Raw genomic sequence first — 14,877 nt, forward strand, 5'->3', positions numbered from 1 at the left:
TTATATATGGAATTTTAGGGAGTACGTTAACTCAAATAATTATATAGATATGCTGCTATACATGCCGAATGGCCTAACCATAAAAGGCCAAACCTGTCAAAATAAATATTTCAAAAAAAGTTTTATGTTTTGATATTCTTTTATTTTTTAAGTTTGTTTAAGGTGATAGACATGGTTCTATTTCTAAATAATTATATTTTAATTTCCGTTGAGGGTAAATTAATTATTAAATAATTTTACCATTTTACCTACATATTAGTATAGCAACTTGTGGAAATGAACAGGTCAATTAACTGACATATATAGTATATAATCATATTTATTTCCAGATTACATAAAAAATTAAGTTTAAAAAGATTTAATAAATTCCCTGAAAAATATGTCATGAAAGATACATTCTTTTTTCTTTTAAAAAAAGGATACATTTTTTGGTAGGGTGCTAGCTTCAACGTACCATAGATACGGGCATAATATTATTTCTTTTCTAGTGAGTTTTTCTTTCTTTTTTTTTTTTTTTTTGTGTAATTTTACGTCTCTCATTTCAAATTGGGATGTTATATATTTCATATTTATTATAAATAATATATGTACACTATATTTTTATAAACTTCGCTTATTATAAAAACATATTTGTTATTTAAAAAAAAAACACAAATGGTCCATCTACAAGAAAAACGTGAATGAAAATAGATATTATTACAGATGGAAAAATGTGGACCGAATTTATGTAACATGGTTTCAACGCACCATTTACGGTGGCGGACTTAGGGGGGCTTGCAAGTGGATATGGATATAGATATGGATATGCATTAACGTGAACTTTAGGGATTGTATAATATAATTGACTACTTTTTTGGACCACGAACAACTCTAATTAAGTTTCCATGCCAAATTTATTTGCATTTACCATACACATACACACTTCATTATTCTCCGTATTTGTCTTTATTAATAATTATAATATATTAATATATCAATCACGAATTATGGATTTAACTTTTAATATTATATTTATGCTCATTAACATGTGTTGTGTGTTTATATAGTCGTAATATTTATATTTTTTTTTGTTATTTTTAAATTAGTGATTTTTTAATATTTTTAATCAGAAGTGAAATTGATCAATTTCATCTTAAATTTTTTTTAGAAAAAAAAAAATTTCTTTTATATATAATTAAAAATCTACATCCTTTAAAAATTGTTCTTAATTAGTTTGGTGAAGCCCATAATGAAATTATGGTAATACTCATTATTCTAATTTTTACAGCAAAAAAAAAAAAAAAAATTTAATGCTTATAAGTAATTTCACTCTTGTTATCCTAAACTAATATTTCTTTTAAAATCTCCAATCTTATCTTTATCTATATTTTAAAAAAATTAGATAGTCCAATACTGCTAAAAAATATGAAAAAAATAAATAAAAAATAAAAAATATCATATTTAGATAAATATTTTAACTATATAAGAAATATCATATATCAAGAGAAACAAAATCATGATTGTGCATAAATAGAAATATATGATATAATATAAAAATAAAACTTGTTATGAAATGATTTAAGAAACGAAGGACTACCACCCACCCCACATGCATATCCACCTTCTCTTGTTCCACCACCTTGTTCAAATTTCGCTTCGTCCCTTCGGTCGAGCTAGTAACTGCATATCGAATAAATTTTTACTTACCTGGTTTCTATTGAAAATTAGATTTACAAAAATGAATTTGAATCTAATGCATATTGGAAAATATATAAGTCGTCGGGATATATATACTATGTTTTTTTCAGAATAGAACAACTTAAGATTATTATTAATTGATTTTTGTTATAGCATCGACTATAGTTGATGTTGTCCACGCCATATTTGCGAAAAAATTATGTAAATTTTCCGCCGTGAGGCGTCGAATTAAAGCGATTTGAAGGAATTAATCAAACAAAAGTTCAATCTATATATAATGAACTCCAAATTCCCAAGTTGTAGCACGTCTTTCATCCTCATATATATATATATATATATATATATATATATATAAAAGTTGTAAAAGTTGAGCCCACCGCACTCATCGAAATTCATGTGAGATTGTAGTTGAAGGTGTTCGAGAATTTTAATTAGTTGTTTGTGCCCACTTATACACGCATGTGTAGGATGTAGACAGACGTAGAAATAGGATAGGGTAGGCCCCGCATACAAATTAAATTAAAAACGAATGGGCGAAAGCTGGCTGGTTGGCGATTTGTTAGACGGGGGGATCTATATATTTTTTCCTTGTAGAAACAAAAATAAAATAAAATAAAAAAAACACATCACGTCGGTGGATATAATCAAAATTTTAAGCTGGGGTCTAAATGGGTTTTCATTCAATTAGATGAGCCCACATCATTTCAAGTCCGCCCTGGAAATTTTTTATTGAGGTGATTGTTGTCTTGAGTGTCGATGGTTTTCGCCTATGAATATCCCTACGTCTGTTCGTGAAATAGAAAGACAGCCCACGAAGAATTTGTTCAGTGGATTTCGTTTATTGTTAGCTAATTGATGTAGCCAAAAATTGTGATTTTGAAGCTATCGATCACTTTAACTTCCAATAATTACTGGACTTCATAAATAAGAGTAATTTCAGAACGGTTCTTGTACCATAACGAAGCCACGGCAGAAGTCCAATTAGACAATAGTACTGCATTCATTACTAATCATAGTCAAAGCCCAAGCCTAGTTAGCAACCAAAAAAAGCCACAGCCTAAGCCCAATTAGACAACAGTACTCCATTACTAAATTTACAAAACAAACTAAAATAGGAAATCTGGCTGTTGGAGCTGTTTATCACGAAAATTGCGGGGTGTGTCAGATACGTGATCGTGCCAAAGTTGTGAAATGATTTGACTTTTTTAATCAAATGTTGTGGATCTCGATTTGGTCGTACGTTCTAACTCATTCGAAATGACTCCAAAAAACGAAAACACAAAATGAGGATATCATGAAATTACAGGAGGAATCCATTAACAACATCAAATCTAATTATGTTGCTATAAACTTGATCAACGTTTTTACAAGGAAGATTGGTGAACATATATAATATTTAAAAGACTTTGATACTAGAACCAGAAGTTAAAATAAACATATATAAAATTGACATAGAATTCTACATAGTTTTGTTGTAGCTTGTTGTGTTTATTTGTCGATGCATCTTCTGATTCTTTTACTTGCTTTTTGTCACATTCAGCATGCTAGTTTTGGTCTGTATTCAACGATCTCTCCACGATCTTCCATGTTGGGTAGTGGCTTTGACTCGCCGCGTCGTGTTTTTCATGGGCCAACTGCAACTCTCCCGTGCTTTCATCTATTGGGCTTTTGTTTATGGGCTTTCATTATTTGTGGACTTCAAATGATTTGGGTTTTGGAGAATATGGATCAACAAGAGCATTTTCACTCCCCCACCATATTAAAGTTGGACTGGTTGTTGACTTTTCAATTCCAACGTGGCATTCAAATCCTAAAATCACAAATACCTGAACGAAACATTCCTTATTATATACACAGTTCATTAATTAAAAATGTTTTTATCAATTTTTTGGCAGCATTTTTATATTATTCACGACCCAACCTATCTTATAAAAAATAAATTCCGTGAAATATAAAATAGTTGATCGGATCTAGACCCGTCACAAATGGGGCCGGTTTAATGTTGTCCCTAGATTTGAAATTAAACCGGGAGATCATAAAAACCCTAAAAAATGTTGATTTACAGTAAATATCATATTATTAATTTTTTTTAATTAAAAGGTGATGATAAACTATACATGCTAATCTAATGTTGAATCGGACTATGTGGGGGCCCGTGCTCCTGATTAACGTTTAATGACCAAACAACCAGGATTCTTTAATGTAAACAGCGAAAGCGATTAAAAATTTTGCTTTTGGCCCAATAGAAATTTCGGCATGACCTCCCCGTAAGTAGGACATCCCAAAAATTTCCAAGCAACACAAACAACATTTATATACTCGAAAGAAAGTCATAACAGCAATTCACAAACCTATAGCCGCACTGGCCAGGACTAATGCATACATAGCCGACAAGGCTCAATCACACAACTAGTAATCCAAAACATCGTAAAATAACAGTACAGCTACACAGGGAATTCCCTGGCAAAAGTATGACTCAATGATAGAATATCTGGGAACTCGCAACAACAATCCAACTACTGGGCACCGCTACCTGACGCTCCACCAGACGCGTCAAATCCTCCTGGATAATCTGCTATGGCATCAAAAACAACCATAGCATAAACAGAAAAGAGGGGTCAGGCCCAGTACGACGAACCAGTAAAATTATGACAATTATAACTGACGTGAAATAAAATCAAGTAAAATGCAATGATATGCAATGCAATGCGTGTCGGTAACAATGAAATAACGGATACCAAAACGGAGTCCAATAAAACGCATCAGCAACAGGAACAGTGGCCACCTGTGCCAGGAATGCAGCAACGTAATATCATGCCGCCGCTCATCCATGCACGTAGCATCGAGGGTCCGGTAGCGACCCGGTCAGTCCTCGAGCAGTCATCAGGAGTGTGCTAATCCTATCACTCATTCCATCGATGAGATGTCAGGAGTGATCTAATCCTATCACTCGCTCCATAGATGACGCAACAGCTCAAAAGATCAGTAATGCTAGCAATCAACGGAGTCAAGGCTCGAAATGCTATGTATCAACTCAAATAAATACATGAATGCAATCACGTATTCACAGAAGCACATAATGCATGCCACAACTCATTACAAAGTACTTAACGTCATTCCACATCACTATAGACGTCATAATAAAACAGTTCATACGTACCTCAACTGAATCCTTAATTTACCACAAAATCTCTTAAATATTTCTCGCAGAATCCGATCCTGTGGCAAATAATACATTTCATATCAAGTTCCATTTGTTTTTCCAATATTCACTAATTTAGCCTAAATTTCTAAAATCCATAATTTAGGCTTTAATATTTCTAAAACTCGTCGCAAACTCAAATATAATGATTTATTTAACTTAATAAACCTAATTTCCTCAATAATATACAACTTGAAATTTTGAAAATTTGATCATATCGAATCTGAAATTTTTCGATATTTACTAGGAATTTCCAAAATGTTCATTTTTTATTTCTAATGCTATAAACACATCCCAATAACGATTTAACATTTCACAAATCATAAATTCTCAAATTAATAAGCTAAATTCGAAATATTATCTAAATAAATTTCGAAAATTAGCTTAATACCTCCAATCGGCTCCGATATAGCACCTACAATCAATAATCCAATATATATTAATTATTGGAACTCAATTGAATTAAATTGCCCAAAATTCGAAACCCTAAAATCTAAATTATACCTCTAAAATTTCAACAATTGCTCAAAGTTTCGAATTTAAGCTTCGAACAACTTAACACAAGCTTTCTTTCCAACTTTTCCGGCGAAAACAGGCGGCGGTCTCCGACGGGTTTCCGGGAGTCGCAAGTTTTCTGCGAAATTTTGGTATCAATGGATAGCTCTCGTCGAGAGGATTCCGAAAATATGCTTACTTTCGAAAATCGTTGAAAGTTGGTGGAGTTACGGGCGGTCAAAGACAGAAGAAATCGTTTGACTTTTACGGACAGAAGTTACGGGAGAGAGAAAAGCGCTTCTGATTCTTTCTTTTACCTTCTGTACATTATTTTATATTATTTAATTAATTAATAAAACAAATGGGCTGGGCTTGGGTGTTATAACTTGGGCTGGGCTCTCACAGACTCTATCATTGCTTTTCATTCCATTCGAACAATTGCCTCGTCTTTGCTCCACTGCACTTGATGTTGTTTTGAAACATTGTCGTTGATCCGCAAACCAACTGGCTCATGAACTAGTTACTCTTAGTTTGCGTACCAAAAAAAACTTGGTGTTTTTTAATGCGATCTTTAGATTCGTATGCAAAGTTGTATCGATCTAAAGATTTGATGAATCAAATTTATAATGTGTTTATTTAAAATTGAAAAAAAAAAATCCATCGTTATTACCTTGTCGTCATATTCGAATATGACTTGATTATATTATGTCCCACCTACCGGCAATGTCCTTATGTTTCAAGACCAAGATAATTTTCTACCATACTGATCAATTTCTCTACCAAGGTATTGTTCTCAGATTTATTCCTTGTTTCAAAAAAATAAATTTTGAAATAGATTTTAATGCAACACTACACCAAATAAAAACAAATCACGGCAGAAATTAAATCTATAGGATTCTTTTTATAATTTGAATCATATCATAATTAAACAAACATTGTAGTGAGCCGATCGACAAATTAGTGCGGGAAATCTCACTCTTACAACTATTCAATAGATCGCTAGCTAGAAATTAAAATGCCTGCCAACTTACAAATTCTGTAGAAAACTCAGATCAACTGATAATATTTCACAAATTAAGAAATGTTTAAAAGAACAAGAAACTGAGTTAAATTCCTCTAAAATTAGTTAAACGTGCATACACAAACACCCAGCCATCTGTGTTAAATAATTGTTGGCTCAATAATTGCCATATCTTTAACTCGGTTTGCTGTCGTTTAAGATTTTTATTTTGAACGATTTTTATATAAAAATAGACAAACCGTATACAGAGAGATGAATGATCTTGTTTTTGTTAAATTATTCCTCAATTTGTTTCCATAACGTTTTATTTGGTTATATTTTCATTCAATATTCCAATTTTTTACAGTCAGAACTGACAAAAAAAAAATAATTTCATTATATCTATATTTATTTATGAATATCATACAAAGCTACAATAATATAACATCCCTTAAATTAATAAAGAATTTTCCCTCTTATTATTATGGAAAACAATTTTAAAGAACGTGAATGCAGTTGAATTGAGACACGAGATAAACTTAACAAAAAGAAAAACTCACTCACAGTAGAAAAAAAATTAAGTGTTTTTATTAAAATGTGTATTGTTTGCACTTACAAAAGTTATGGCTTTTGAAATTCTGTTTCTTCTTCTGCTTAAAAATAAAAACAAAAATATTTTTCTATGTTTATCCAAGTGCCAAAAAAACTTTGTGCTTTTTTTTTGGTAAAAAAGACTTTAAAAAGTTGGATTTATTTAAATATTTTTTAAAACTACAACTTCTATGATCAAACTCGCATCATCTTGATTTTTCAGTGCGTTTTCCTTTGTTTTAACAAAATAGAAGTCATCTGAAACTTGTATTACTTGTTGGTCGGGCTCTGAGCACTGAGGAGAACGAAGAAAGGAAATTAATGGCAAGGTTGGCAATTTTACTCTCAAAATATAACAAACATAATATTTATTGTTTACGTTTCTGGCCCTATCTTCACTATTTCTGTCGAACAAATTTTCTTCAATTTGTCCACCACTTTAATCGGATCAACATCTCCGATAAAAGTTAGTGTCTTGTCCCCAGCATTCACAGCTACAGAGACAACCCCTGAAAAAAAAATGATTAAAAAAGAATAAACTAAGCACAACTAATGGTAAAAATGTCCCATAGCCTGTGAATTAAGATTAATCACAACTCATTTTCAACAAAATAACAATTTTTTTAATCTATACAGTATAGACCAAGTAATCCAAAATAAAATCTGCATTCCTTTTTTATTTAAGAGTTGCATCATTCTAACAGTATATATGGCTGACCATGTTCAGAATTTTGATTTGATTCGACACAAATAAAACATAAAAAGATTATGTATTTTTTTCTAATCAGTAAATAATTAGGCATTAGTTGAAAATATGTGAAAACACAGAGTTAAAGATGATCGATCACTACCTGGTAAGCAAACTGCTTTCATGGCCTTCTTTCTGTGCTTTTCATGATCCCCGATTTCCAGCCTCAGCACGACTTTCTGTGTATGTGAAATTGATGAAGTTAAAATTGTGATTAAAAGTCAAAATATTTCATGTATAAAATTTTCAAGATTTTGTTCGAGAATGATTTCACCTTTGCCGCCATGTGAGAAATGTTTGATAATTCTTGATTGGGAATTAGAAGAAAGTTTAAGAATGTGAGAAATGAAGGTGAAGATGATGCTATTTATATAGGGAACAAATAGAGCCCGCGGGCTCCTTTCAACAAATCACTAGACGCGTGGAGAGGTTATGTTCATGCACGTTCACAATATCTTGTTAAGATTGACACTTAGATCTAACTCAACCCAGCCCATATATACAACTCCCATGTTATTTATCCAACCGATGTGGGACAATTAACACATCTTAACCAATCGAATCGAATTAATTTGATAATTGACTTCTATTATTTCGAAAAACTCGTGGAGTCTTCGTTGATTTTGAAAAAATGGTAGTCGTGTTTGCCAATTTGGTCTGTTTCCATTAGAATTTTCAAACTCAATAAATGGAAAACAAAGCTTAATTCAGAGAAGAAAATAAAAATTGTATGCATATTTTGATTCGATTGGCTGGGCCTTTGTAAAAATTTGAGTTAATGCACTTGAATATTTTGAAACATGTTGTTTTAAGGAGATTAACGTTGTTATTATACTACGTAATTTATGGGGGAAAAATATTTGAAAAGTTCAATAGTATATCAATTTTAGAAGATAAAAAAAAAAAAATTAGCTGATACAATTCCACAAGTATGATTTAAGATAAATCAACTCAATCATTCAGAGTTGATTCAAGTTAAATTAAAATTGAGACGAAAGTGTGTATTTTGAAGTATTTTTTTCTTTATATTTTGATCTATAAATCTTTTGAAAATGAAACGAAGCTCTCTTGTTAGATTTGGTGGAAAGGTTGAAGTATCAAAATTAGTCAACAAAAACGTCTTGGACACGGTTGATAATTCTATATTCAAATTTTCTTCTTCTTCTTTTTTTTTTATAAAAAAAAGTCTATACCAATATATGTTATATGAATAAATGTGACTTGCTAGTCATAGTCTTCCAGATAAAATCAATCATTGTTCATTTTTTAAATTAGTTCGACTGTGAAACAATAAAAATAAACCAGAGTCTAAAATGTATGATAGAACAATTTTTTTAAAATTTTAAAAGGAAAAACAATGACATATATAGAGTTTGAATTCCTATAACGGGTCGGGGAGGTATCAGTCTCGCAAACAGAGCACAGTACAGCAGGCAACATAACATGCGATGAATTAAATTGTCATAAAAATTCTCAGTTCAGTGCTCACAGATTGAACATTTTCTTAAATTTTAAGCATGCCTAGAATGTTTACTAAATTTGTCCCGTTCAAGCCAAATTACTTTATTAGAAACGATCAGATGTTTAAGAAGGTGTTAATTATAGTTATATTTATACTGCATATCTCCAACTATGAAAAAAATACGGGATAAAATTTTGTCTATCGGTTGGTGAAATAAATTATACCTCAGGACTTCCACTTTCAAGAAAAACTCCTTTCAGTTTACCTACAAAAAATTCTATTCAGTCAGCTTCTACAAAAATGGACTCATTTAATGCTTATTTTATACATCCGCAGATGGAGAGGCGAATACCAGAGTCTATCCAGAATGTTGCAACTTTTGGATCAAATTTCCCAACTTCAACAGTCTCACCAACTGCACAATACGATGAAACAAGTTATTCTCACAAAAATAAACACGCAAAAAATTTGTGGAGACAAGGAATTTGAGATAACATGTAGCTAGTACAGAGAGTAACACACATGCTCACCATTGTCTCCAAAAAACTGCCACCATACTTTCCTCGGACTACCTTCATATTCAAGCACCCTCAAGTAGAAATACGGGAGGTAGTCATACCCAAGAAAGGAAGTTTTCTAACTAAAAAACCAGAGAGATTTTTATCCAACTTACGTGTCAGTATGAGCAGTTTGTAGTGCTTTAACACAATGTTGTGCAGACCTACGAGCATGGTCAACATGCTCAACCCGTGTACTTCGGTTAAAATTTACAAGTAAAGCCCAACAATTTCATCTGGAAAAATTATTGCTCAGTTTGATCGAAGACGTAAGACATACCTTTAAGGGAAATGCTGCCACATCCCCGATAGCAAAAATTCCTGGCACACTTGTTCTAAACAGACCATCAACATGAGATTTAAATATCAGAGCAAGTTAAGTTGTTTTCTACATGCTGAGCAAGTGGAATTGTGAATCACATTGTCAATGGAGAATGCACAAATTAGTAAAAGATGTTTTACATTAGTTAGTAATCAAACTGGTTCTTAAACCATAAAACATAAATGCTAGAGAAGCTTCAATATCTGCTGTTTTTTGTTCAGGAAATTGCTCTCGTTCTATTTCGTTCAATCAAGCATGGAACTTTTCCCCGACATGAAAAGGACATGCCCAAAAATAATAATAACATACCGTACCTGTATTCCACCAAGAGTGTTCTTTAAGCCAATGCTTTCAAATGGAGTGACAGCAGGCTTCGCTCCAATGCCGACAACCACCTGTGTGCCAAAGAACAATGGTCAAATATATTTCCTTCTCCACCTTTAATTTTAACCATCAAGAAAGAAGCATTTCACAGTCATGCACTACAGTTATGGTTTATATGTTAGGAAGCTTAAAAAAATCAATAATAAAGAGCAATTTCTCCAGATTACCGTGTCTGCCTCTATGATAGAACCATCCCCAAGTTTAACACCAGTCACATGCCCATCAGAAGCTCTGCCTCTATGATAGAACCATCCCCAAGTTTAACACCAGTCACATGCCCATCAGAAGCAGCTTCTAAAGTCTTTATGGAAGCACCCTGGGGCCTGGACTGGAGGTATAAATTTTGTCAAATGCCATCCTAACCTTTGTTGCTTTTAAATAAATAATTAAATTTATATTTCTTTAACACTTTTTTCTCTCTTCCCTAATTTTACTTTCAGTGTACTTTCTGTTTGGGTGGGGTGGGGGGCACTTGGGAGAGGGGAGATATCAACCTTGACAAATTTGACACCATAATCTCGATATAGGTCTTCATACTTTTGCGCTAAAAAATGAGTAAACAATCTTGTCATAAGATGGTCTTCAGGAAATATGATCTGTCATCCAAATACCATGCAAGTGAAGAATTTGATATAACAAGTAAATAACACAAACTGAAGTTAAGCCGTAAATGACATGTATAAATCAGAGAACGAAACAAGCTAAAGTGCAGATATCATACTCTTTTTAAGGAACCAAAGATTATGGTTATGATTTCAGTGTTTCTGAAAGATTTTCATAAAATGAATTGGGAATGTGATCAATGTTTGGTTCTATGTCCATAAAGAGATATTTACTCCCTTAAAATACTATATAATCCATAATGTCACGTATCATTAAGTAAATATTTTAAATTTGAAAATATTATGTGTTATCTTTTAAAAAAGATGTATAATTGTTTTTAAAATTGATGAAAAATTGAATGTAGAAACTTATTGAACAGGAGACAGTGAAAATGAGGTGAAAATGTGGAAATAATTAAAAAAAGATACGCCAATGTTTGTCAGAGTTTCTAGGAAATCAAGACATTCTCGAAAACATAACAAATATTGCTCATACGTTCATTGTAAACACTTCTTAGGACACCCGCATTGGTGGGTGTTACAACTCCCACCACCTCATCAAAAATCGTGGGGTCCACATGCCACATACACATTACATTAACACATCTATTCTCCCACATTCATTTTAACATTCACACTCATTATTTGTAGGTCCCGCTGTCCACTCATTCATCTTACTCTTATTTTACATTAAATAAATTCAATTTCAAATTTTTTAAGAAATTTAAATTATTATTATTTTATATTAATAATAATTTGTTTTTATATATTGAGTACGTAAAATAATTTAATTTTATGAGTGTCATTTAATTAAAATTAAAAATTTCTGATAGTGACAAACGATCTCGCTAAGACCTCGTCTTCAACCTTTCTCCAGGTTGACCGTTTTTTTCTACCTTCAGCGCTTGAATCCACATTCTCCAAATTTACGACTTCAATTGGGGATTCACGGTCGGACAATTGAGTCTCTGGGACGAAAGTCGGAGTGGCCGGTTCATTTTCCTTCGGAGAAATAAATGGCATACTGGTTGCATGTGGATTAGATGGATAGTTTGGTGGATATGGATTATATGAATAATTTGGTAGATATGAATTGTAAGTATAATTTGGTGGATATGGATTATGTGGATAATTTGGTGGGTATAGAAAATATGGATATTTTGGTGGAATTTTCGAATTTTGGGAAGAAGTATTTTCTTCCGATTTTTTGGATAACTCACGAAATTTCTAGAAAACCCTCGGTAATTTTCATCCATTTCGGAACAAAGTAGGATTTAAGAAATTTTTGAAAAAAAAGATTTTGAGATGATGAAAATAGAAGAGAGAAGATTTTTGGAGTGAAGAATAATATGTTTTGATGTTTGAAATAATTTGTGTAGTGTGTGAATATTTATAGATGAATATATTATTTTTTTAATAAATTAGCCGTTAACTAGCCGTTAAAACAATTTTTTAATTTTAAAAACAAAAACAACCGTTAGTTTTTTATTTAACATTATTTTTTAATTTATTTTAATTTCCTTTTTTTTTTAAAACATACAAATTTGGAATTTGCGTGGGCCCTCGTTCAGCGACGGGTTTTAAAAATCCGTCGCAAATAGCGACGGTTTTTACCAAACCGTCGCTAAGTTTCGAATTTTTTTTAAGAAAAAACTGACACAGGGGCGTTCAAGATAATGTTAGTGGGCGTTATACATTGGAGAGTGGGTGTTAAAGGGGATTCTCGCGGTATAACACCCCTTTTAACACCCACGTTGGGTGCTCTTAGGCAAGACCGCAAGAATAATAATTAATTTTTTTAGTAAACAAATTATTTACATTAAAATAATTATAGGTGAGTGAAACGAATGGCATATAAACAAAAAATTTGCGAGCTGTTAAATGTAATGTCTAGCCCTTCACCAATATATTATTAGTTAAATACTGGCAGAGAAATTGAAGAATTAAGTTGATTGCTTACAGTAGGATCAAGATTCCACCCAACTGCTGCTGCTGCTATTTCCATGCCAATATAACCTCCACCAACAACTAAAATTTTCGTCGCCATCAACATTCTACGCAACCCAAAAGGATGAGAAACAATGAAACTCGCTGTGCAGAATAGTGATAAGAACAACAACTATACAAAAAAATGGAAAGAGAGAGAGGACCCGCGGTTATCTGGATTCAAGAATTATATTGTAATTGTGTATATCATATGATGGTAATAGGGTGAAACAATAATGGAATTTAAATTTTGACTCTTGCGGAGGTTGAAGAGTCGTCGGACCGGATACGGCGATTGGCGGGGCGAAAGAGACGGCTGCGGCACAGAGGTGAGTGACAACATTCAAGAAACTCGAGCCAACTTAAAAATCAGACTTTAGCCAAAGTGGCTACTACGCCCATAGAGAGTAACTTTCGGACCACATTAATAAATATGGGCTTTCAAAGAGGGCCGGTTAAATTTATAAGAAGCAATGAATATGGTTGATTCTGTAATTAGGCCTACAGAAGGGTCGGATCCATCTCGGATAGGGCGGAACCTCCTCTCCAAGTTCAAATAAAATTGTCTTAAAAAAAAGTGTTCGAATGGGTAGAATAAGTAATATCTTGAGAAATTATCGAGAGTTCATTCTCTCTACTAAACATTGTCTCGATCGAGTCTGTCACACATGATTTGTTTTATATAAGTACCATTTTACTAGAAAACTTGACATATTTTAGCATTATGCACACTTACTTTATGTGTTGTGTGTCTTTTCTCCCTCATACTCCATTAAGTTTAATCCTTTTTCAATACCATTTTTAAGAAAACTGATTTTGAAACAAACAAATACAATGAATTTCATGTTTTTATCAAAATTTTGATTCCAACATAGCCTAAACTTAATTTTGATTGTCACAGGTTCATTTTCATATTTTTAATATTACATAAAACTGTGATTATGGACTCAAGTTCGTGAGTAACATTTATAAATTATGCTCCGAAAACGTATTAATAAATTAATTTTACGACTAAAGGCTAAATTATCACTAGATAGTCATTAGTGCATAGTCATGAGATTAAATTTTTGTTCTTCGTTATTTGAAAAAAAAAAAAAAAACAAGTCCTTAATTATTTCAAACTACCTAGATTGTTACAGATTTTAATTAGCTCACTTATCGTAAAAAAAAAAAAAGAGTTAATTAGCTCTGTATTAATTGACACTGCCTCTGCATGTTTAATAGTTACTCGGAGAAGCTTGATTGATTGATTTTCACCGAGTTCATTTTCCTTCTCTCTTTCCCCCAAGTCTGCGCTTCTTCTTCTTCATCATCAGAAAACTCATACTCATTTTCTAATTCGAAAGATGACTTCATTTTTTATGTTGAGATTTGTTTTGCTTTTGTTTGTTGGGATCTCTTCATTTTTCGGGGAAGAAATATTAACGTAGCTCAAACGAAGTTCGCGTGGGAGTCAATGACAAGCCCCACACCCACCGCGATTGGGGTGGCATCGGCTCAGAACGAGGGCATGATGGACTTTTTAAATAAATATTACAAATTTTAAATTTTTTTAAACAAATATAACATATTTAAAAATTTTGCAAAAATATAATAAAGTGTGGTTTCAAACCCCACTTTCTGCAGAAATTTCTGATTTCTTTTTGTATTCTCGAGGAGGTGGGTTGAAACCCCACTTTCTTTTTTATTTTTTTTTGCCTGCTACACTGTATACTTTTTTACTATTGTCGTGGAATTATTCCGTGAAATCAATAATAGAACATGCGTGGAATCAGTTGTTGCAATATTATCTAAGAAACACTGCATTGTTTCACCATTTCTCCTCCATTTTCAGGTAACAATTTTCTTTCT

At 32.3% G+C, this 14,877-nt stretch overlaps 1 protein-coding gene and 1 long non-coding RNA gene across 2 annotated transcripts; both read right to left on the bottom strand.

Moving 5' to 3' along the window:
• Positions 1-3,974: 3,974 nt before the first annotated feature.
• LOC142556651 (uncharacterized) lies at positions 3,975-5,714 on the bottom strand. The gene is made up of 3 exons (XR_012822666.1): positions 5,384-5,714; positions 5,271-5,294; positions 3,975-4,896 (listed from the first exon to the last, which is right to left on the bottom strand). It is a non-coding gene; the product is annotated as an uncharacterized LOC142556651 (long non-coding RNA).
• A 1,395-nt stretch (positions 5,715-7,109) lies between these two features.
• On the bottom strand, positions 7,110-13,087 carry LOC142504460 (monodehydroascorbate reductase, chloroplastic/mitochondrial-like). The gene is made up of 11 exons (XM_075617323.1): positions 13,001-13,087; positions 11,882-12,042; positions 10,606-10,675; positions 10,369-10,449; positions 10,013-10,067; positions 9,849-9,896; positions 9,706-9,747; positions 9,528-9,590; positions 9,400-9,440; positions 7,817-7,892; positions 7,110-7,474 (listed from the first exon to the last, which is right to left on the bottom strand). The coding sequence occupies exons 1-11, from the start codon at positions 13,085-13,087 to the stop codon at positions 7,341-7,343; spliced, it is 858 nt and encodes a 285-aa protein (XP_075473438.1). The 3' UTR covers positions 7,110-7,340.
• Positions 13,088-14,877: the final 1,790 nt, after the last annotated feature.

The sequence above is a fragment of the Primulina tabacum genome, chromosome 9, assembly GCF_025594145.1.
Source record: "Primulina tabacum isolate GXHZ01 chromosome 9, ASM2559414v2, whole genome shotgun sequence".
Taxonomy (NCBI): Eukaryota; Viridiplantae; Streptophyta; class Magnoliopsida; order Lamiales; family Gesneriaceae; genus Primulina; species Primulina tabacum.